At 30.7% G+C, this 25,986-nt stretch overlaps 1 protein-coding gene across 1 annotated transcript; it reads right to left on the reverse strand.

Moving 5' to 3' along the window:
- Positions 1 to 889: 889 nt before the first annotated feature.
- LOC136977154 (eukaryotic translation initiation factor 2A-like) lies at positions 890 to 24,876 on the reverse strand. Its single transcript, XM_067272592.1, has 16 exons — positions 24,809 to 24,876; positions 19,414 to 19,532; positions 18,085 to 18,184; positions 16,799 to 16,881; positions 16,576 to 16,676; positions 14,392 to 14,509; positions 13,025 to 13,141; positions 11,836 to 11,904; positions 10,576 to 10,677; positions 9,331 to 9,502; positions 7,097 to 7,260; positions 6,879 to 6,995; positions 5,964 to 6,034; positions 5,613 to 5,735; positions 3,239 to 3,304; positions 890 to 1,026 (listed from the first exon to the last, which is right to left on the reverse strand). Exons 1-16 carry the CDS (start codon positions 24,856 to 24,858, stop codon positions 967 to 969), a joined length of 1,632 nt encoding a protein of 543 aa, XP_067128693.1. The 5' UTR covers positions 24,859 to 24,876; the 3' UTR covers positions 890 to 966.
- Between the last annotated feature and the right edge of the window lie 1,110 nt (positions 24,877 to 25,986).

Raw genomic sequence — 25,986 nt, forward strand, 5'->3', positions numbered from 1 at the left:
TTCAAGGGGACACTTTCCAGGACAACTTTTTATCAGAAATGGCCCCATTTAGGCATTAGACACATGAAGAAAACTCGTTTGATAGCCCATCGAGTGGTTTTTATCCATTTGAAAGATAATGGAAATAGCATTTTAAATGTAAGATATTATTGCTGAGCAATTTCTTTAAATTAAACACTAAAAACAACATAAGATAAGTCTACATAAACTGAAAAACAAACTTTTAAAAACTTGAAGTGAAAATAAACAATCCTTTCCAAAACCAACAAACATTGCCGTATTGGTAAAAAGTAGCCAATTGCATCGTGCCGGAAAAATATTGCATGATTAATTTTTTTAATGCAAACTAAGGCTACATTAAGTAGGATTGACACAGAAGATGTAAGAATTCCAGAACCATTAATCAACAGCATTTACCGTGTAGAATCAATTTTTTTGTTTATCAAGAAAATTCAATTAAAATAATTGTAAATGATTATAAATGTATCTTTGTTCAATAATTTTATATAATGAAATAAAATTAACAAAACAATGTTACGTGAGAACTTGTATATCCAAATGATTCATGAGAACTGCAAGTTAGATTCTAATTCTGAGATATTTTTCCTCATTTCTAAATCTTTCTGCCAGAAGATACTACGAAGGCCTTTCTAATCATACCTGTCACGGGTTCGGCCGAGTGGTGAGCTTTTCGTATCCAAATGAGCCACAAAAAAAATTCCTGAAGTTCCTTGGGGAACTGAACTCAAATCTGGTCCCAATAGTGGAAGGCCAATGTCTATCATCCCAGCTAGTTTAATCTCTGAGATAATGCTGCAAATAACTTAATATAATTTTTAGACTTACGGCAAAAGATACATTCCAGTACAATAATAAAATAATAAAACTCTTTCAAACTAAATTATTTTATTTCAATAAAACTTTATCATAAAACAATTTGTTTTTTCTTTACAATATTTTTCAAAATCAAAGTTGAAGTAACTTTAATTCTTCCAATAATTCATTTTCCTTCTTTATTTTCTCCAACTAAAATAAAATTTTAAAATATTAATAAGAGTGTACTAAATACATAAAATTATTCACAACCACTCTACTAATTGATTCCGCTTTATTAATTTTTAATTTATTCTTAAAATAAAGAAAATATTTTTTGTATAATGTTTTAATTGATAAAAATATTCAGTTAGATTTACCTATGGTATACAAAATGGCAACTGGTCTCTGTTTCCAGCAAACAGAAAAAAGGAAACAGTGGGGACGCACGTTCTAACCTAACCTAACCTATTCTAATAATTTGGTTAGTAAAAATTATAGTAATTTATTAATTTGTTAGATTAGGTTAGAACATGTGTCCCGTTTCCTTTCTTCTGTTTGCTGGAATCCGAGACAAGCCGCCATTTTGTAAACCATAGGTAAATCTAGCCAAATATTCAATAGATTAGAAACAAAAAACAAATAAAAAGAATTTTAAATATTTATATAAACTATTACCGTATTTTACGGACTATAAGACGCTATGGACTATAAGATGCACCTTAATTTTTAAACAATTTTTAAAATAGAAATACCTATAAGACGCTACGGACTATAAGACACACCTGAATTTTGGAGACAATTTTTCAAAGAAAAAAGTGCGTCTTATAGTCCGTAAAATACGGTATATAATATTAAGGAGATACTTGATATCACCATTTCATAATTTAGATAGCAAATATTGATTCTTGATGTCAATGATAAAAAATTCAGAGGGGGGAAAGCTTACCCATTAGAAATGTAATTATATGCAACAGGTCAATAACCTGGGTAAGCTTTCACCTCCTACAAATGTAGTCTGTTCAAGGCTGTCTTTAAAGTTGAAACATTTCATCATCATTTGAAAATACAACCTTATACCCTTGCTTTTATGATGTAATCAGTTTCTAGAAAATGGTCAGTCAACCATTATAAATCAAACTCCAGTTTCCTATAGTTCTGCGTCATTGATGATTTTATTTCCAGAAATAAGTTTTGAACTATATACATTAGACTACAGAAGGACAGTAATGCAAAAACCTGGAATTCCATAAAACTGGAATAGAAAATTTGTCATATAAAGCAAGCAGTCAAAGTATGAGAGTTGTGTGAGACCGCGGATTTTAGCGGAAAAATTTGGGTAAACAAAAGAAACCTTTCATTTTTTTGTATGAAAATATTGCAAACAATTACCAATAGAAGAAAACTCCTCACAGAGAAATGGAGCAGAGGTCTCCAGTAACTATCAACAGTTAGGTGGGAAAGTTGACACTTAGCCGTCAAGAATTTGCAAGTCATCGTCAACAATCGACCGCTTCCCACACTAACACTATAAAAGCTTGTGCCACTGGAAACTTAGCGTGCTTGCATGGGAAGTTGTTTCTATACTTGTGTCCATCTCCATGCCCAGGAATGGAATCCCATTGGAGAAGACCTTCAGCGACTCTTCCATATCATCGGCGACCACCACACTCCAGCCATAGCATTGGCGACTATATCATCCAATCTCACACCAAGAGGTATCTTGTTAGGACCTTTGTAAACTCTCTCTCTCCCCGCAGCAACATTAGGCTTAATGCATAGCCGTTGCATATAGTGCGTTCAAGCGTATGTTAACCGCATTTAATCTCATAGTTTATCGTAGAATAGTTTGTAATAATCACCTTTGTAGTTTATTCTAGTTATTCAATAAATGTTTTATTTGTTAACCTGTCTCCTGTCAATCCAAGATGCCTGTCGACTTACCGACGCACCTCCCCACTCACTTTTTGCCCTCCTAGCCATCCAACGACAAAGAGATCGGGTTTTGCCAACCCGTGCAGTGTAAGTGGTCAGCGAGGATTAACCCCTGACCCTCTGCTTATCTCACAGTTGTAAAAAGCAAGTAGTTGGAGAACAAGTGGTCATAGAGGAATTACATAACCTCCCATGACTATTCATTCTACAATATTCTGATAAATAGTTTTGCAAAAGGATGAATCAAAATCTTCAGTTATAAATATCTTTTTCTATCAAATTTCATTTTTTAAACATGATTTTGAGATCAGTTTTTCAAAATAACAATAATGTATTGGCGTGATTATTATTATAAACAATTACTATATATAAAACAATTGAGTAACTGTAATTACAGAATAATATGGCTAATTTAAAAATTTAATAATTTTGCAAAAAAAAAATATAAAATATATTTAAATAATAATGGTAATATCTATTTCAAACTAACCTGATTTAATTCGAGTGGTTTTCCAAGTCTCTGCTGTTCTTTTAACTTAGAAATTTGATCTAATTTCTACAAAAAATAAATTTTATATTTGAAATATTTATAAATTATTTAAATAAAAATTAAATAATCATTACAACTTTTCTATGTACAAACTAACAATTTTACAACAATAAATATAGCCTGGTCATGTTTAATCTTCAAATGTAAGTACCGTATTTAATGTAATAAACAGCACACTAGAAGAGTCGCAGCTCCCATATATTTATACAATTTTCTTTTTTATAAACTTGGTACATACTTATGCATAAGTAATACCTTTGTAAGTTTGCTGACTATCATGTAATGTAATATACACAAAAATTGTAAGTGTAACTTGTAACTTAAAAAGGGTGAAACTGTAAGCTAAAGGTATGCTTGTATGAACAAAATTTCAAAGTGTCCTAATGATATCTACACAATCTGTAAAGAATTATAACAATTCAAATCAACTTTGACACAAAATCCTTTATTACAGAACACTAATATCTAATTGCATAGCTACTCAGCCAACTTCATCTTGAAATGTATGGATACTGTAATCAATAATACACATGGCTTGACCAGTAAATATTTGGAATAATTTTATTTCAAATAAATGCAACAACATTGCTCAAACTGTATGACACCTTGTACTATAAGAAGTTTATACTTCCTATAGTAATTTCTCACTTTGTTATTGAAAATGGCATCCAAATTGTTAACAGCTGGTCAAGAATAGTGAATTGTAATAAGTTTCTCATCAAGGAAAGTTCCAGCAGCATGAAAATTCATCAGTCTTTTGGTATTGTTTGGAAATACCACTGTAGCCTGCATTTGAATGGTAGAGTAGCTTCTGCAGTGGCCACGAAGACATTGAAAATAATCTCTGGCCAGACCAACCTATAAATGTCATCACTAATATTGAAGAGATGATTTTGAATGATAACTGAGTAATGATAAATAAAGTGCATTCTCTACTGATATCACTAAAAGTTCTGTGGACATTCATTTACCATGTATAAGAAAAGATGTCTTGTTGTGAAATAATGCAGTCACATAAAATGCAAGTTTTTCTCAAATGGACTGGAAAGTATTGTCTCATCCTTTCTGCAGTCCAGACTTGTCAGCAACAAACATCAATCATCTGTTGGTCCCCTAAAGAAATATCTTAATAGAGAAAGTTTGCAGATGATGATAAGGTGATTGTTGCAGTGCTTCAATGGATCAACCAAATGAATTATATGCTGGTGGAATACAAAAGCTAATAAACCAATTAAAACTTCCTGGAAGTGGCAAGGAATTATACTGGAAAATAGTGTCTTCAATTTCTTTCTACTGTATATGTATTTGTAAAGCAATAAAATCAATCTGAACATTTACTGGACCACCCTCTGTCTAGTATACACCAGTTACAAATTCTAATATAAGTTGTTTCTTTTCCATTCTTCAAAATTAATTACAACTACTAATATAATAAATTACATGACAATTTTTATAATAAAAATGTATAACTAAAGCCTACTACCTGAAAACTAATTTATTATAATAATTAAATCAATTACATAAAGGATATTGAGCTGTAATTTGAAAAAATTGTAGACCTATAAATTCTCACTGTTGTCCATCTGTCTCTGTCTTTCCTTAATCTCAAGAACAGAGTAAGATAAATGAAAGATGAGACCAGATATGGAAACCTTAGGGGTTGGAGGCCCCAATTAACTATATATGAACTTCTGACGTAAACTGGAACTCATGTTATTTCAATTCAAAACTTTCCCTCGAAAGAAGTTAATAGATGACCCGTATGACGCTATTGTTAAATGAAAAGTATGATGTACAGGGGCAAGATATCACAGTACTAATTTGAGGTGAAAAGCATATATATTGTGACAATGTTACAAATAATTGCCCATTTGTTATTAATACTGTTTGTCAAAGTTATGAAATTTGTACAAAATAACAGAAACATTGCAATAATAAATAATTCTGCTTCTACTAGAAAATTTCTATCTGAACTAAGTTCAGATAGAAATTTACATAACTCTACAAGTAAATAAGAACCAAACAATTGACTCTAGTATTCACCCCAATAAATATTATCCACATTAAAATTTTTTCTGAATTTTTTTTAATACTTATTATACTCTGTTCTAGCAATTTTCTGCTGGATATATGCCGTCGATGGTTAACTGCATGCAAGTATGATTGACCATAAATTTAAGCAGAATTTTGTTTTACACAATACCTCCTGACGTGCAACTCCCATATAAAACAAGACCATACTATATTTATTTATTCTTGACAGCATTATTGTATAATTTTAAATGTTATCTTAATAAGATTTGATAAAAAAAACCTTTGAAAGATTCTTGATCTTTTTATTTTTTTCTGGATCCTCACTAAATACATTTTCAATGGAAGGATGAATTATGCTGTCGGCTACTTTTTCTTCTTTTTCATCATCGTCAACAGTTTCTCCCTAAACAGAATATTTTACAAAAATTTTAATGAAGTATTTATTCCAGTTTAACCCTACCAAAATATTTGATGTTTCTCTTACATATATTTTATAAAATGATTACAATGTTATTTCACTCTGAACTTCTCCACAGTCTATATATTAATATTCTTTGCCATTCACAATGGATATGTTTATAGTAAAGATTTCACATAGGGTACATTTATTTAAAAAAGTGAGTGCTTATACCTTTTCTTGTTCTTTCTTTGCTTTTTTAGCTTGCTTCTTTTTCTTGTTTTTTAGAGCAGATTTTGATAAACCTAAAGATATTAATAATACAATATAGCATTTTCAAATAGTCATAATTCAATATAGCATTTAAAATTAATTATGTTAGTATGATAATAATTAAAACAAAAAAAAAATCTATGTTGACTAGATGGTTGAAGCAATTCAGGCATCTTTGGAGACTACAATTGAATCCAGGCCCTATATATTCTGTCTGTAATGAAATTATATACATATATATATAATTTCATTACAGACAGAATTTTCTTTTCTTCTCTACAAATTAATATGATATTAAATATTATATCTCTGATATTAAATAAATATAGAGATGATATAATACTTTAAACAATTTGATACATAGCCACAGTCACCACACTGTGACTCTTCTAGCTCCTTATTGCAGCTCCTGTATAGTGATACATTTATTAGTATAGCTATAAAATTCTTTTGCATAAACTTGAGACATGCTACTTACATGTATGTAATATTGTGTAACTATACAGGAACTTCAATAAGAGTCTAAAAGAGCTGCATGAACTTTGCAAGCTGAAGTTTGGCCACCATGGTTATATAGTATAAAAATAGATAAAAGAACAAAGATTAATCAATGCCTTATATATACTGTATATTTAAAAGTTTAATATCAATAATTTAAATTATTCTAAAGAATAAATGTATTGTAAAATATGAAAACTCAAATGTCTTAAAGGTTTCTTATGAAATGTAAGTAGTTTAAAATAAAGTTTTACATGATTTATTCTAAGAAGATGGATTTGTGGAATGTGAAAGTATTTAATTATAAGATAATGTTTTTCAATCAATCATCAATACAAACTAAAAATAAATAATAAACTTGATAACTTTAATTATTACCTTCAATTGGAATATTAATTTTGGGCTTTAAATCCGAGGGAGGTTCATAATCTTCACGCAACTTAATAGTGGAAGGTTGTCCCCTGGCAGCTGGAGGTCGATACACTTGTTTTGAAGCTATAAATCCATATTAATAACAATAAAATTTCTGCATGAATTAAAATCATTATTAAAAAAAATTTATTATGATATTTTGTAAGATATGTAAAATTACTAACCTTCAGGCTGTGACGATTGTATGCCATGAACGGGTTGTAGAGTGAGTGTTTTCTTTGGGAAAGTACCGGGAGGAAATGGTTGCCAACATAAATCCCACATTTCAGAACCAATATCACACATTAATTCATGTAATAAACTTCCAGTATAGTGCCATATTTTATACCTACAAATATTTTTAATTATTAAAAGAATTATGATTTTAATCAGTAATAATAAGCAAAATAAAATGTCTTCACAAACTCTGCAAATATGAGTAAGTTTATTAATACAGTGCCCTCATTTGCTAAGTTGCTTTGGCGTCTCATTTTAAATATAGTATTGCATTTAATTAACTGGACTACATAAATTAACATATATTATTGATATCTAACTTTGGGCAGTCATTTCATTTAGTAGTGCAAGCTTTACTTAAAGACTTTTACAAATATTTAAATTGAGTCTTCCAAAAAGAATGCTACGATTTTAAATTATTATAATTATTTTACTTATTATCCAAGAATGCTGTAACTAAACTATCAAAGATTTGCATTTACCCATTACGATTTCTCAATGCGTGCACCTCTATCACATGGCAATCATCAACTGACACTCAAATTCTTCATACACTTGATATGTCATATCTGTTGTTACTTCTCCCACAGCAGCAACAATTCTAAAGCTCCTGCTGATTACTTACATTGCACAGTGATGAGCAATTCCGACTTTGCAAACTGCAGAACACAAAATACTTTCGGTGTTGCAAAGTCACCATTTTTGTTTACAGTGCTTCCTAGAAGTAGTAGACGATGAGATGTGACATTAGCTGACTGGGTGGAAAGATGTCACGACAATCAAGCGATCAATACCGTTGTGTGGGAGTCGAAAGACTCACTGAGACAGGTTTTCCATCTTAAAACCGTTTAATAAAAATAGAAGTTTCTTACAACTTTCTTCAAAGATTGGACAAAACCCAACTCTGGGAGCAAATAAAAGGTTCTCTTTTCTTCTTTTGGTTGACGATTCAATGTTTGTTAGGAAGTTCTCTCAATCCCTCAACGACGTACATTTCGGTGGATGGCCCCGGGGCATGCAGCACAGTTTCAAATCGCAGGTTCAGGAGAAGGATGAATCTAGTAGAAACACGATGTCTCTAGGAACAACGGTAAGTTCGGGCGTCAACTAGTTTGTTGCTGTTGGTTCTCTCGGTGGCAAATCCTGATGGCGTGGACCAACAATCAGAAACCAAGAACTCAGAATTCTTTGAAACGCTCAGTTTTATTAGCTTTTCCTCCAAAGTCATCTCCCCATTGGTCTCTCATTGTCACCTGGTGACAATTCGAAACCCGATGGAGGATGTGAGAAAGGTCAATGTCGCAACTGAATACGACTCCTCTCCAGCCGCGTTTTTCTCAACTTTGACCTTTTCTATTGTTTAAATAGTTTTAAAAAAACTTCCATTGTTCAATCGAGACATTAAATTCCTCCTAGTCACGTCTGAAAAGGAGATTTTTAATTTCTCAATTGATGTACTACATTTGGACCTCCCAGTCGACCCCCGTTTGGGTCCTCACAGAGACATTTGGATGCAGAACAGTTACTCTATCAATTGGCACATTTTGCATACTTATCAGATATTAACATAATTACACTAACTTAAAATGGCAGCATTCATTTTGGAAGGCCCTGTATTTATCAAAGCAACAAAAATAAAACAAATTATAGATTTTAGCAAAAATTACAATGATAAAGTGCATAATGTTTAATTTTAATAATTTTATAAAATTGTACAAGTTTTTGATGAGAAAATTAATAAAAATTGATTATAAAAATAACGTTTAATTTTCGTCGGATGGATAAATATATTTTTTACAAACAAGAGACAAGTCGCTCCAAAATTTATTAGACGATCACCATTTACACTGATGTTCCAGAACAATTTTATAGACAGCCGGACCTTCCTTTTTAGGCTACTCAACTGCCTACTCTTTAAGAAGTTCCTTTAAAAAACACAGAAATACCAATAAAGTTAAAAAATCTTTAAAATTGGTATGGTAATCTTACGACATCTTTAGGTCATCCTTATCCCGTCGAGATCTCGGCTCCTTTTATCCACTGAGAATTAGCACTGTTTAATAAAATTGTTCTGGAACATCAGTGTAAATGGTGATCGTCTAATAAATTTTGGAGTGACTTGTCTCTTGTTTGTATAAAAATAACATTAAAATAAGCAATTTGAAACGATAAAGTTTTATACCCATTTCCGATTCTTATTCGAGGAGCTACCGTTCCAGTCAATATGTGCTCACCATCAGGGCACCAGGACAAAAAAGTAGTATCACTTGCGCTTATTGTGACAATTTTCTGACCGGCTCGACTCCAAACTTCCACATTTCCTCTCAAATTGCCAAAACCAGCAAGAATTAGCAGTAAACATTAACATTAAAGAAAATAACTTATAAGCATTTTTCTAAGTACAGAAAATTATTTAAATTAAAAATTAATATATTAATAAATTCACTGTAGATTTTAAATTATTCTTCAATTAATTTCTTGTGAAAATTTTTTAAATGTAATGATCATCCTGGTTATTTACTAGTTTTTAATAGTTTTATTAATGAAATATAATATTAATTTAAAAAAAAGGATAATTTTAGAAATTTTAGCTTTTATAGATTTTCAATTAATGCTTTCATTTTTTTAACTACAGTAGAGAGTCGTTTATCTGAATCAATTGGGGACTGGGATTGTTCAGATAAGTGATTTGTTCGGATAACCGATTATGTACGAAAAAATATTTTAACCTGACTGATGTTCAAATTTTTCTTCGTCGCGTCGCTTCGTGTTAAATTTTCATTGATTTTAAGCCTAACGAAAATTTTTATAATAATAATCGAGGCTATTGTATCGTTAAAAATTATTTCTTTATTTTGTACAAACAAAATAAATATATTGAAAAATATAAAAACATAAAAATTATACTTTAGAAGTAAATCTAGTATTAAAAAAGTTTGATTCAGCACGACACAGTCCGACTGGAAAGCGTTCGGATAACCGGGGTTCGGATAAACGACACACTACTGTAATTTGTTTTAATTGATGATAATTGTAAAATCAATTTAAACTATTTAACATTGATCATATAAATTTGCAATACTAATCACACACAAAATTATTACATATTCTTTTATATATCACTGCCGAAGACTTTTTTTCCTTCATTTTTACTCTCTCCACTCTATGGGTACTAAGAGGGTCTTTTCTCTATCCAGTCATGGATTTGAGGCACCATTATGGGCCTGCCCACAATAAAGATGGACTGGGTGATGCCAAAAGGAGCTCGATATCTCAATATATTCAGAATGGATCACTCGTGAAAAATTTGTGGAAAGTTGTAACCCATAGCATAAGCTTCACTTTAGAAAGTTAATTATTCTTAAAACTATTTTCAATAATGTTTGATTTTATTTATTATACATAATTAGACAAAAAAAAAGGATATTATGTCCGTGTGGATTATAATAAACGGCATTTCTAGGTCCAGTACCGAAATCATAAACCGGTTCACATTTCTTATTGAATATTGTAGCTTTTGCTGGCATAGCTAACATTCTGTTAAGGAATAGCATCTAAAAGTTAATTTTTTAAAATCTAATTAATTAGTACTGAATACAAATTACATATAACAAAAATTCTATACACCTTAAAACTTTCATAAATGTTTAATTAACAAACATTTTCCACCATTTTAAAAGGTTAAATTCATCTAATCTCAACATTAGATGAAGACACATAGAAGTTTTGTTGCGATTTTAGTACCAGTTTGCACTGTTATAATTACAAATTATGTATACAGTTGACTCCAAATAATTCAAATTCTGATAAGTTGAATTTCTCACTAAGTCACATTTCATTTTGGTCTGGACGTGATTCCCATAAACTCACTATATGTTATATTTCTGTCTACTTGAAATCGAGAGTTATATCATGCCTAATTTTGCATACTTTTAGCTATATTTTTAAGGGAAATGAAGACAATTATATATACCTGAAAGCATATTCCATACATCATCAAAAAAGAAATAATGGATGTCAATGTTAAACTCATTTAACATATTTCTCAGTAATGCTACAAATATTTCATTTTCTTTATGTATTTACATTTGGTCAGTTCATTAAGAGTTGAGAATATCTCAACTTTTGCCAAACACCTATTCATTTGACCAATCAACTTCTAAAAACTGGTGTTTAAAATCTCTAACTAATCACATCCTAATTTAGTTTGTATTACGCAGTATGGCGCAGACAATATTTCATTTAGTTTGTTCATAGTGGGTCATATGACAACGTAAGTGAAGCTTAACAGTCATTCCTAAAGAATTACCGTATTTTACGGACTATAAGACGCACCTTAATTTTTAAGCAATTTAAAAAAAAAAAAAAATACCTATAAGACGCTACGGACTATAAGACGCACCTGAATTTTGGAAGCAATTTTTCGAAGAAAAAAGTGTGTCTTATAGTCCGTAAAATACGGTATTATTCCAATTTTAAACAAAGACTTTGAAATTTTTAGCATTATTTCATAATATTCAAATACTTAAGAAATATTTCATCTAAAAATGACATAACATCAATGCATGTCTTTTTTGTACCATATGAATAAATTCCAAAAAACTAAAAACAAATTTTGATTAATTGATATGAAAAACTTCTTAATTATAAAAATAAATATATATTTATATTTAAACTTAAAGGATACATCCATACACGACACAAAATTCATTACTTAATGGACTCCATTCTATTGAATATATAGGTCCATCTTTCACTAGAAAATAACTTAATTTCAGGTATAATTTATTAAAAGGCACAGAAAAATATTAATTGCATTAAATATATAAATTCCACTTCCATACAACATTGTCTGGAGAACTGTAATGATGTGTAAATGGACTTTATAGATAGAATATGGCATGTAATGTAACAGTACAATTTATATATAAGTATATCCTATGATAACTCATGAAACCTCATTCACTTGAAACACTGTTTTACCAAAGTTCACATTTTTATTATCTTACAAGGGAAAGTCACAACATGTGTCATCACAGTTTTCAATGATACAATGCTCAATAAAAGTTTGTACCAAGGATTATCCTTGGTACAAACTTTTATTGAGCAAAGGAAAAAAACACACTTCTCAAACATTTTCAAAATTATCATAGCTAAGAAATTCATTGTTTATGAATGTGTCTTGTGAAATTTTTCAGTGAAGATTCTGTATCTTGGTGGCAGCATTTCTAAATGATAATCACTACATTACAGGTTTGTGTTTCTATGAGTAAACTTTTTTAAATCAGTGTAATTTTTACATTAAAAAATTGTAAACTACACAGGTTTATTGGGCTGCAATTTGAAAAAATTGCAGACGAATAAATTCTCACTGCTGCCCATCTGTCTGTCCTTACTTAATCTCAAGAATGGAGTTAGATAGATGAAAGCCGAGACCAGATATGGAAAGCTTAGTGGCCAATTAACTATATACAAATTTTTATGTAAGTTTGTATTTAAAATTTTTGCATTATTTCAATGCAAAAATTTTCCCCCAAAATAAGTTAGATGACTGGCATGACTCTATTGCTAACAGGAAAAGTATGACATATGGGGGCAAGACACTACTAATTTAACGCTATCTAATAACATGTTAAAGTTTTAATGAGGTCCACATACTTTTGTCGGCAACTAAAAGGCAGAACTATAACTAAAATATCACTACAGTATTATATAATCAGATTTGCAATAATAGGTTCATTGCCTAGTAAAGTAGCTTTAATATAGCTGGGGATAAGCAAGCCAATGACAGTTCATGTCAGTGGCTTGCTTATCCAGCTGTATTAAAACCATTTTGCTATGAAATGTGCCAAATGCTTAAATGAAACAATTCTTACATAATTTAATCATAGATGAATCACCATTCGTTGACATAAAATACAAAGCTTGTTCTCCATAGTAAGAAGCTCCCGATTTATCCACATCTGTACTTGCCATTACTACTATGCTATCACCTATAAAGCATTTTGAAATTAATATATTTTTAAAACATTTCAAGTAATACAAATGACAGGCATAAAATTAATTTTTCTTATGTACTTTATTTGATGATCTGTTTTAAACAACTATTAATATATAATGGATTCAACGTATTTTACAGTCAAAATAACCATTTTAGTACTAGTTTTCTTTTTTTACATTAATCGTCTATTTTCTTTTTGATAATGTTTTCTTTCTTTTTTTAATTTTATTAAAGAAAATTATATAATATAGTTTTCAAAAATAGAAAAAACAACACACAGATGACATGTTCTAAATGCCAATCTTTAAAAATTCAAACTATACTTTAAAAATATATACACATTTTCAACTGACCCAACAACAGCTGATATTTTTAAAGCAATTTACTAAATTTAAAACTCAAATTTATCTTTCTATTGATAACCAAACACACCAACAACTGCCGTAAATGATCGGGCTAAATTTAGCCCAATCATTTATGGCAGTTGTTGGTGTGTTTGCTTTGGATATCGGGTTTCAGTTGATGTATGTTTCTTTCTATTGATACTTTATTTTTCATAATTTAAGATTTCATACTACAGTGCAGACTTGTTTTATGGGTGTGTCAGCAGTTACTGTGTAAAACAAAATTCCACATAAATTTATGTTCCCCAGGGCAATCACTAAACAATTGTATAACCATTTACAATTAACAAATGGGTAATTAAAATGTATTTTAAATGTTTTTACTTATGTTTTACTATAATGAATAACATTTTAGTCCAACATTTCTAAATATACAGAGCAGAATTTCATTATAACGTACCGAGTACTACACTCAAAAAATACATTCAAACCAGGGTATTTACTTATTTATGCTTAAATTGTCCTAGTAATAAATTAAGTCCTAGTTGACAATTTAAGCATAAATACATAAGTTAAGGACACAAAGGCATAAAAGTTGAGTCAGGGTATTTACTATTCTATCCAATAATTATGCATGTTAAAGCATGTATAACACACATTATTGACAACCTGTTTGCAATGTCCATTATTAAAACTACTACAATTGCAAATATTAAACAGTTACTAACCATAAGCACATCATCACAAAAATACATTACCTAGAAACATCAGCAAAATAATTAATTTGGAATTATAATTAACAACATAGACAATACTCATGTTCTGTTTGGTTTCTAATAAAAATTAAAATATTAAAATGAATAAGCAAATTCATAGATTATTATATTAAATATAATACCTGAATTGTTCCAATAATAATCTACGAAATCTGATTTATAGAAACTTTTCCTAGCAATTACGGAACTGTTGCCTTCAAAATTGGGATATCGATGCAACGTCACAAACGACGGCTGTCCCTATAAAAAACAAAATGCTAAAATGATTTCAAAAGTTTGAATTAATACTAAATCTTTTATTTAATTAATTTATTTATTATATCACAAATAGGAAAAGTCCAAAGACAAATGATTTCCTCCCCTAAACCAACATAATATCCCAAACATAAATAATATATCAAAATTTAAAACAATGTTTACGAATTATAAAGCATAATTTTACAAAAATTTTTACATAGCAAATGATCAAAGCGAAGTGCATGTACAGTACTATATTAATCAAACTATGAGCTGTATAATAAAAGGATGATCTATGATATATATTTAAGTGAAAAAAACAGACATAAAATACATAAGTTATAGGTACGTCTAGAAGGAACTCTGAAGTGCAACCAATCAGGTTCGAAACCCTAGGTTTGATCACAGCCAAACCTCAGGTTTCGAACTTAATTTGTTCCTAAAAGTTTTTCAAAACCAAAACAAATTTTCATATAAGAAATAATGTAAAATGCTTTAATCCAATCTGGATCCCCAAAACAAAACCATTTGTTTTTTTACCTTTGCTTATGCTGTATTTCTTGCATAAAATTCCTATAAAAGGAAATATATTATTATTTTATATCTATATCTTGTGTGTGTGTGTGTGTGTGTGTGTATAATAAAAGCAAAATGTCCTGATGTCCTGTTATTGCAAATCAAGACTAACACTTTACAAAGAAGTGCTATAAATAGAGACTCAACTTTGCCTGCATGAAATATAACCAAATCAAGTACTTTATCCACACTTTCCGAAATATTATGTTTCAATTGATTTGATTTAAATTTATTTTTATTTTCAATTTTGGTGTATAAGCCAGTTTTAATTATTATTTTACTATTATTACTTTTAATTAACTGACTACCTCATACCTCATATTATTAAATATTAACATAATAATATACAATATGATAATAATAAATTTTTGTCATTTAATTTAACTTAAGTATATTTAAACACAAATTCTTGAATTCCATTTATATTATGTGATTGTCTATTAATACAGTTTTTATTAATTAATTTGGAGTTTGATTTGACTGCCTTGCATGCCAAAAAAGGAAATAGTATCTTTCCCACATGCACATTGAAATGTAACTTAAATAGAAACGTCATCGACAATTCATATTGTGATGTGAGGTGATCCTGACGCCACTAACTTCTAAACCAATAGTCCTGTCATTAATTGGTTGGGTTGTTGACTTTCTTTAACACAGGAAGCATAGGAAGCCTAGGTTGTCAACAGAACTGACGACCTAGGCAGAACCGGCCACCTAGGTCGTTGACCATAAGTGGCCGGTTCTGCCAAGTAGCTCGTTTGGCGACTAGGGCAAATTTAGGCTTCAAAATTTTGTTCATAACCCAAATTGTTCAAAAAGCAAGGCGTTCGAAACCGAGGTTTGACTGTATTTAAAAAAGTAAGCAATTAAAATATTTAATTCTTTCATTAAGAATGGGGGAACCTAATCTAACCCTGGTAATGTTTGGCAAGCAACAACTGAGAAAAATTTTTAAGTTATTCTCTATTTAACTTATTGATGATAAACAATATTTAGATGAAATCTGGTGGCAACACTGGTAGTACTTCCAGCTACAAGGCATAGCAGATTTGTTGGTGTGGCTGCAGAGGTTAATCTGTTTTCATGAAAGATGGTGCATCATTTGGATGTATCATCCAAATTGGAAATTTGTTTCTTGTTGGCAAAAAAGGTGTAACCCCATTAAAATTCAATACTAGTTGAGAGAAGTTTATGGTGAGAAAGCTTTTGCATGACAATCCCACACCTCGTTCAGCAGGAATCACAAAGGCTCTACTAGAAAAATTCAAACGGACTGTACTCCTCACAGTGTAGATTTTGCGCCTCATGATTTCAATGTGTTCGGCCCCACGAAAAAGGACCTTTCAAACTGCCGACTTGAGTCCGATGAAGATGAAGGTTTCACAAATGCAACATAAGAACGGCTAGCGTATGTTGGATGGGAATACTTCCAAGAAGGAATAGAAAAACTCATGTCCTCACTATAATAAATGTTCAAATAAAAAATTTCTTACTTTAACTCCTGGTGTATATGATGCTACGTGATAAGGTGCAGATCCAGGTGATAAAGTAAATGAAGAAACTTTCTGAGCAAACATTTTCTTAGTTATTTTATCTAAAAAAAATTTTTTAAAAAATACATTTTTAATATTGTATTTAAAACTGAGAAAATTTCAATGTTATAATAAATTATAAATAACATAACAATAAAAAAAAATCGATTTGACTTCTCCATACCAAATTTATTGTCTTCAAAAAAATGAATTTCGTTGCTTACATTTCTAGCACAAAGTTCTTCGTTATCTGACCACTGAGGTTTCCTAAAATAATTTAATATTTTAAGCTCAATATTATGCAATTATACTGTGTATATAAATACAGGATGTCTGGGCTAGAAGTATCCATAAGTAATGTTTTCTTATAATGCTATTTTTCCAAAATAAAGCACAGCCAATAGGAAAATCACTCCAAAATTTGTTAATGTCAGTAGTGTGCACACATCACCAGTAGTTTAACGCATGCAAAAATGACAAACAGCTTTGCTTCAGTCAAGATGTAGATTTATCAGAAGTGCAGTACATTTTATGGTTAGTTAAATTTAAATCAGTTTGTGTGTCACAGTGGTGTCACAAAGGAAACAGAATGTTAATCCTCGCATCCAAATTCATTCTTCAGTGAACTAACGTGGCAATTAACGGAAAAACAAATGCATAATCGCCACATAATTTACATCAAGGAGAGCACGTAAGCTAATGTGTATCAATCAAAAATAAAGACATTAATTTTCTCAAAGTAAAAAACTCCATAGTGATGAGATATGATATCTGGATGTAACTTCTTTGGACTTTTTTGCAAGGAGCTTTATTAAAGATTGTGTGCACTAGAAAAAGCTAGTGATCTGGATGATTTGAAACAGTATATCATTGTATCAGTTGCTCTATCATCATTGCTTTAAACTAGACAAAATCTCGAATATCATTTTGACATCTGTCAAACTACAAAAGACCTATCAAAAGGTGCTCACATTTAACTTCACTAACCTTCTTAACAACTTGAAATACAAAAAATCATTTTAATAAACATTATAGATGCTGAAATGTGTGTGTGAATTTTTAGATATTTCTAGTTCAGACACTCTGTATGGTACATATGTATATTAAAGATTTGCAAACATTTTAATTGTTTAAAATTCAACACCATACACAATTATTGTACAATGATTTGTAAACTAACACCACACATTTCACTCTTAAATACCTTAAAATTAGATCATACAAAATCTTGTAAAATGATACATTATTCAAAAAATATAAAATACAACTTCTGGGAAAGTTGCAACTTGTCAAAAAACAACAGATTATAGCAAAAAAAATTAATATTTTATCACAAATTTTAGTGCACTCATAGCATTTCCTCATTCATCTTCTTTATGAGTAACTAAAACTGTGAATCTTGGTATACATCTATGATTCAAAGTACTGAAAATTCACAAATATTACATATTTAAACTTTAAAATACTTACCAATTTGATTGCTTTTTTTGAATAAATGAATGTAATAATTTTTCTTCTTTAACGGTCCAAATATCAAGATTCGGGTTTCCATGCGGCAGTTCTTTTGACGCTTGAAAACATTTGTTTAATTAGTTTTTTCGAAAAATCATTTCTATATCCTAAATATTTTAAATTATAAAAAAAAATTTATGTAAATAATATGAAAATTTTTAAAAAATTTGTATTTTGGTATTCTCTTGACTTAAACCGAAAGGAAATCAATTAAGGATAACATTCGACATTTGCTTAGTTTATTCGACCAAGCAAATTTATCCACGATTAAATTTAATTAATATTAACTGTTTAAGGAGTAAAATACTATATTTCTGCTGTTATAAGTGAAAATTAATGCCAAATGATCGATGGATTAGATTAGGATAATACAGGTACTCCTCACTTTATGACCGAGTTCCGTTCCGACAACTATGTCGTTAAGCAAATTGGTCGATAAGTGAGGAGCTTGCACCAGGAATATAGGATCGTTGTAAAATTATGCAAATTATGCAACAAACTTCAAATTTATTCATAAAAAGACTATTATAGTATGCTATTAGCCTATTATAGTACTGTAAGACAATTATAGTACGCTTAGTGCGCATGTCACCATTTGCCACTGATCGACACTCAAGCTAAGAAAGGGGATTCCCCGAATTGCAGGTCGAAACTTGATTGGTCGGTAAGCAGATAGGTCGTAAAGTGAGGAGTACCTGTAAACATTTTAAGACAATTAGTTTTTAACTAACATTGTAATACCAAAGCCAACCACTGCTTTGCTATTATAATGTATTGGGTTTTAGTAGAGTTGTTTGTTTATATATATGCCTCGCGGGGTATACGATGGCGGTTGAATGCCTTATGAGGGAGTTTACAGTACGAGGGCATTTGATGCGTCCCCAGCCAGCACTGTAGTAACCAACAATGGTTATAGTGTAATGTTATATATAATAGAAGATGAGATCAAACCGAAGGTCCAGGTAGAGTAATTGGCAACACATCCACACGGTAAGTGGGAGTTGCAGGTTCGAGTCCCGCTCCGGGCCAATTCTTTTCTTCCAGTAAATCTAAATTATTTAATTAAAATTATTAAGAAATGATGCCTAATGCCTCCCTCTAGTATCAAATTGTTTGGTAATTTATTAATATTATAGCTGTTAATTATCCCGATAGCAGACGGTAGTGGTTGGCTTGGTTCTAACATTGGGTTTGAAGATAGTATAAAAAATGTGTTTGGTTTTTTCTATTAATCCTTATAGCAAAATTTTTAAATAATGTTACAATTTAAAATGACCATTTTCTTACCTGTATATGATTCCCATAATGCTATAAAATTTCCTTGTGGCGAAAAATGAATACAAGACGTCCTGGGTTTATTAACGGTAAACTTTACGTTACAGGATGGAATTGATGCAATATATACACTACAAAAAATTTTTTTAATTAAAAATATAAGTTAATATTAATATAAAACTATCAACTTTTAACTTTCGTTTAGGCATTATTAGCAAGTATGACCTTTGCAAATGTCATTCACTACAAAAATTGGAATGAAGAATAACTGTTTATACAACTAAAAATGGGTTTGCTAATTAAATAGTTATTATTTTGTTTTAATAAAATAACAAAAAATAAAAATGTCAAAATGTTATTTTAAACTCTTTCCACCCTGTGAACTCTAAGATGGTCTTTTTTCTATTTTGATTTAACTTGTATCAACAAGTGATACAAGGGCCAACATGCAACATGCATCCAATGGGCACTTTTAATTTGGGTGATGTAATCCCATTCAAACATTGAATTCCATATGAACAAATCTGAAATGCTCCTTCCATTTTTCTGATGGATTTCCTGTAGAAGGCCTTTGGTGTAGGCCAAAAATGTTTGAAGAGCTTTGCTTCTGTTCTGCTGAGTTGACATTTAGGTTTATTGAGACATCGAGTGTAAATATGACCTAAAAATCCAGAAATTTAAAATTTGTGACCGATTCATCTAGGCTGAGGCTTTAGTTACGGTTTAATAGATATAAAAAGGTTTTAATATGTGTATGTAGACAGCCATATGGCCTAGTGGTTAAGGTAGCAACTTACTACTCTGGAGACCCAGATCAGATCTAGACAGGGTTGAAAAATCTCAAGTAATTTCTTGAGTGACAGTCCATTCACATATGTTGGGCCCTGCCCCTCACCATCCAGTTGGCCTGGCCAACCATAATGGACTTGCTAAAAAGGCCCTCCTAGTGACCGCAAGGCAGAAAGAGTTACTTACACACACACACACACACACACACACTTCTTTATGTAATTGAAAACAAAGATAATTATAAATTCAATTTAATCCAATGGATTTCCTGAAAATTAGAGCATGCAGGCTTAAACATATGTAACATTACAACTAGTGATGGGACGATAAAATTTCTCTTGATTCCAATTCTTTTGAATACTTTCTAAAGTTTATTTTAATTTAGAAAATTAACAATTTACATTGTGAGCACAATACATTAATTAATTAATAAACATCAAGCTTAAGAATGGAAAACGATTTGGAAATCCAGAATTGATCTTTTGAAAGAAACCTGAAAATTCTCCATTTATACGTGGATACGCATGCTTTTATTGTGTACTACAAAATGAATTTGTAATTTTATTTCAGATAAAAGTTATTATTTCAACACTATTCCCAAAGAAATTAGCTGTAATTTCTTTTTATTCAACAAACTATCCCATTGCATCAGGCAGGGTCACCATCTTTAGAAACTGCTTCATTGGCCATTGTCATGACCGGGGGAGGGGAAAGTAAATGAGAAGATGCACTTTTTCCACGATTTTTGCAATGGAGATGTCTTGTAAATAATTTAACTCCAACGTATTTAATACCAAATGAAGTTTGGCAAACGACGCAGCAAGCCGAACGAATATCGTCGTTACAAGATAACAAATTTTTTAAAGTCAAATTTTAAAACTAAAAACGGCATTAAACTTAGCGTGAATAAGTATTTTTACTCAGAAACATGCGGATCGCATTTGAAAATTTAACATATTACAGAATCGTCTGTGAATTACCACAAAAACTTTTATAATTATAATGAGAAATTCAGTTTTTATCATTATAAGTAAATATACTAAATATTAAAAACAATTTTAAAATAACATTTTTCAATTAAAATATAATTTTGATTCAAAAAATGCAGGCAAAATTAAATAAATAAAAATTATAGAAAGTAATAATGACGACTCTGGCCTTTACCCGATACCAAAACTAAAAATAAAATCAAATCAATCGAAAATTAAAACAATATTTTTAAAAACCATTTAAAAGTTGTTTTGAAATTTTCAATTGTAAATCAAATTAATTTTAAAATTTATGTTATTTGTGTGTGGCGGTGATGGAACATTTTGCTTTTAATATTTATATAGATATACAGAATACAGATTGCCGGTCAAGCCGGCCAAATGGCAACCATAAAGTCGCCATATCTTCCCTAAAACGGGGGCAGTTAGAACTGACTGAGTGCAATCTATGGTCACTCTGACTACACGAAAGAAAACACCACGACGGTCTTCATCCCGTGTATGGGCCATTGCATACTTATTGGAAATTTAATTGTTAATATCGTAATTTAGAAAATTTTTAATTTTCGACTGAAACAAAAATTAATTTTCTTATAAAATATGGAAGAATCGTTTTTAAGAATCGGAAATCCTTACAAGATTTTCTCGATTCCTTGAAAATGTCCGATTTTTCTGATTCCCAATTCCGATTAATCGTCCCATCACTAATCACAACTTGATTTTTACACTGGATTCTATTCTTCTGCAACGAGAAGTACTGTAGCATACTTCAGGTAAACTATGACACAATTTATATTTTTAAACTTCAAATCTAGATGGAATGTAAGTAATATTTCACGTTAAAGAAAATATCCGATCTTTTGAGCAACAGGCATACGTTAGCAACAAAATAGTTGCTCGGGTTTATTTTTCAAAAAAAGTTGCACTATTTATCAAGATGGAGAACCTAATTGACAAATAGCGTGACAATCCATATTGAATTTTTAAATTATTGGTTTATTATTATTAAAATCATGAACATTTTTTTCTTGTTTTGTTATTTTAAATACTTCTTTTCTATTTAATTAGTAAAGAATTTTAATCGATTTACAAGTAAAATACAGTAGACCCCCCCTATAACACGGGTTTATATAACACGGCAAAAAAATTGCGATCATGTTCATATAACACACTAAAAGAGACTTGTATAACACGGTAAAATATCATTGCCGACCCGTGTTGCCACAGGATTAGTCGAATCTGGACCAGTAGTGGATATTGTACGAACCGTTGAGTTTAAACGAGCACTGTACCTACTAGAAAACATTTATTATTCAATGGCCATAAAAATTATATTTTTATTAATGATGTCTCCCCCAAAATTCAGTGAATTTTTCACAGAAAAATAACTTATCTGAAAACACACGCCCACCGTTCAATGAGCCGCTCCGCGACGAAAACAAGCTTAAGCAATGGCGTCGTCAAACGGTGCACACTCAATAAGTAATCCTACAATTTTTTGTTTATAGCATAGTTTATATGGATTATTCCCAAAAACTTATACTGATTTGGAAATGTTGAGTCAAATTAGTCTAGAATTGGTTAATTTTATGGAAGAAAACCTTTGAAATAGCCGTAGCCCCTAACTGCACACGTGCCGGGTTGTGAGTAGCTCATGTGACTCATACAACACGGATTCATATAGCACGGAACGTATCTACCATGTTATAGGGGGGGTCTACTGTAATTTTAAAGAAAGTTTTTCCATAAATCATCATCTATACAAATTCAACTAAAATAATTATGTATTCTTTCGGTCTAAATATTTTAAAATATTCAGACTTTAATCAGTTAAGAGCTTACCGAAAGCTCTACAATTTCAAATATTTCAAACTTAAAATAAAATGAATTAAAAGTAAATTTTAAAGTGCATTAATTGGAAGCTCTTCCATCCCCATAACAGCATGCACAACAATTTGTTTAAACTAATATGTCTACATCATGTTATGCATACTGTTGTGTCCAATAGAATTAACATTCCTTTTATTTTAAAAATTGTGTTCTAATTATGATCTTGAGTCAAATTTACTAAGTTAAAACCCGATGACGATCATTTAAGACGGTTGAAAATGTTCGTTTGCCTGTTTTTTGCCGTTGGATTTTTGGTGTTAGTGTGTATACAGTAGAACCCCTCTAATCCGTCACCTTTGGGACTGGGGATACGGTCGGAATGCAAAAAAGATCGGATTATCAGAAAAAGTAAAATAAACAATCTTCCAACTCAAGAATGACTGTATTGTTCCCTACAGTAAAAACATTGCAATGAATCACACAAAAGCTGTTATTATTAATGAAAAAGAGCAATACTGTATGTATTTACTACATACTACCTGTACACTGTAACGAACACAGAAGAACGCGACGGGCAGTGAGTCACCGACGAGTCGGGACAAGTTTCTCGACTTCGACCACGGTTGAATTAACTGGAGCGACGAACTAGCCGAGGGCAAACTAGAGGAGTTCTACTGTATTACATTTTATTTTCTCATAAAAATTGATGATCTATCAAAACCGTAACAAATTCCAAAATTACAATTAAAGGTTAATGTGAGCTTAGGTATACAAAATGGCGGTGCTTCTGGTAATCTCGATGGCAAGTGTCTTTACAAAAGAAATGTAGATGGCGCTGATAGTAATGATGCCTTCGTATGCAAATATCCATCAAAAAATTCCGTTCGGGAAACACGAGGAATAATGTGCATTTCGAATTTTGGTTATGATGTAGACGGATTAAGCACATTGTTAATTTTTTAAAAGTGTCTGTGTTTTTTTAAACTTTGTACAAATTGTAGTCTTTGTACAAATTGTAGTACAACTTGAAGTCTAAAGTTATCGAGGAAGAAAGTTTGTCAATGATAATTAACATGTTAAACGTGTCCTTAATGTGTTTAATGTGCATTAAATGTCATAAAAGTGTATTGAAGGTGTGTTAACTTTGTGTAAGAGAAGTAAAAATTTTGTAAAAAGTTTGTGTGAGGTTCAAATGTGCATTTAAAGTGTGTAAATGTGTGTTAAACATGTTAAATTTGTCATAACCAAGGATATGTAATAGTGATTTCCGACCTCGATAGACAACATGAACGACACATGGAAGGCTAGGTGGCCGTGGATCGCAAGGTGCCACCCTCTATGGAGACGCTGCCTATCGTGGATGAAAAGGTGAGAGATGTGAATCATAAGACTGTAGTTCTTAAGAGGAGTAAAATTTATGTACAATACAGGCAAATTTGTTCGAACCACTAATGTATAGAATTCTCGTAATTCACTTCGTCCATGCATCGACTGAATCTAGGTAGTATGATGACACTTTTATTTTTTGTTTCTGGTCCAAGAGTAGGAAAAGTAACCAAAAGCAGGGAAAAAGTAAGTAGCAAATTTATGTTTTAAAAATGTTTTAGTTTTAAAAAAGTTTAATATAGGCGCGTTTAGGTTATTGTCGACAGTTGCCATCTTGTTTGCACATTTGCGTGTGCAAACAAGATGGCGACCGGAAGCGCCGCCATTTTGTATACCTAGGCTCACATTAACACAGTTAAAATATAGTCTTACAATATTCATTATAAATAAATAAAATTAATGAAAATTCTTACACTCTTCCATCATTCCAGGCGAGGAATTTTCCATCTCTGCTAAATGTCATTTCCCGACATTTAGTAGCACATCTAAAATATAAACTTTTTTTTAGTAAATTGGATCAATGACGACAAAATTACATAGATTTGAAATATAAACAAAGACTTACATCTTTATTGTAACCTTTTATAAAGAAAGCTATTTATTTGGTATCATTATTATTGTCAATATGATATAAATCTAGCCTTGATCAGGTATTTAGAACAAAATACAATATAAAAATTAAAAAAATGAAAAGAGCATACAATGACAATAATATTAATGTTCATATAATATAATTATATTAAAAAAATTTTCCCATAACAGTGGCAAAACTGAATAAAACCAACCATTAACTGATTTTATGACTTATTTTTAAATAAACATACAAAATCCAGATAAGTTATTTAGTTTTTTTTTTAATTTAAATATTTTATTTAATAATAAAATGCCTGTTTGTATTAAAGATGTAAGTATAATACACAAACAGACACTATTAATGTACTTAGTTTACAAAGTTTCTTTATCTTTTTGAATAAAAATAATTTAAGGCGACAGTTAAAAATTCTTTTTTTTCAATATGGTTGTGTATGAAGTACTATATTTAACTTTATAGTCTTTTTACATACACCAAGTGATGATTATTAAAGTATCCGCTGTTCGACACTGTCTACAGATATATTTAACAGTCCAAATGCAACCAAATCTGGCATGCTGCCATTTTAAAACATGCAAAAAAAGATTCCCGTAAAAAAAAAAATTAGTCTCAAAATGAACCACTCTGGCACTGCAAGCTTTTATTTGCACAAGACATTCATGCTATACAAAGACTGTAGTGATGCAGGAAATACTGCTTAATGTATTTCCTATTCTAGAAGTGTAAAACCCAAAGGTATTAGCAAGGTTGAGGCCGAAGTTTTAAACGCGAAAACGTGTACGTCGGACATTGAGCACCGCTTTCCTATAGAGAGGTTTCAAGGTCGCATGTCACGTGATAAAACACACGTTTGCTCCGCCCATTCGCCATTTTTGTGGTAGTTTTCGCTCGCTTAGCTTGCACGTGGTCTGTTATTCGACGTCTTTTTTTTAGTTTAAACGTACAAAAATACTGCAGTTCTATTATCATGGATTAAGTTAAAAAAGATTCTTTTCTTGT

The sequence above is a fragment of the Centruroides vittatus genome, unplaced genomic scaffold (genome assembly GCF_030686945.1).
Source record: "Centruroides vittatus isolate TY-2023 unplaced genomic scaffold, ASM3068694v2 contig_1112, whole genome shotgun sequence".
Taxonomy (NCBI): Eukaryota; Metazoa; Arthropoda; class Arachnida; order Scorpiones; family Buthidae; genus Centruroides; species Centruroides vittatus.

Bases quoted from the DNA above. Each gene is read 5' to 3' on its own strand.
- LOC136977154 (XM_067272592.1), bottom strand. From the start codon at position 24,858: ATGACATTTAGCAGAGATGGAAAATTCCTCGCCTGGAATGATGGAAGA. The intron at 18,185-19,413 runs GTAAGAAAATGG...AATGTTTTCAAG, and splicing joins ATTATGGGAATCATATACAG to CGTCAAAAGAACTGCCGCAT. The intron at 7,261-9,330 runs GTATAAAACTTT...AAATATTTGTAG, and splicing joins CGAATAAGAATCGGAAATGG to GTATAAAATATGGCACTATA.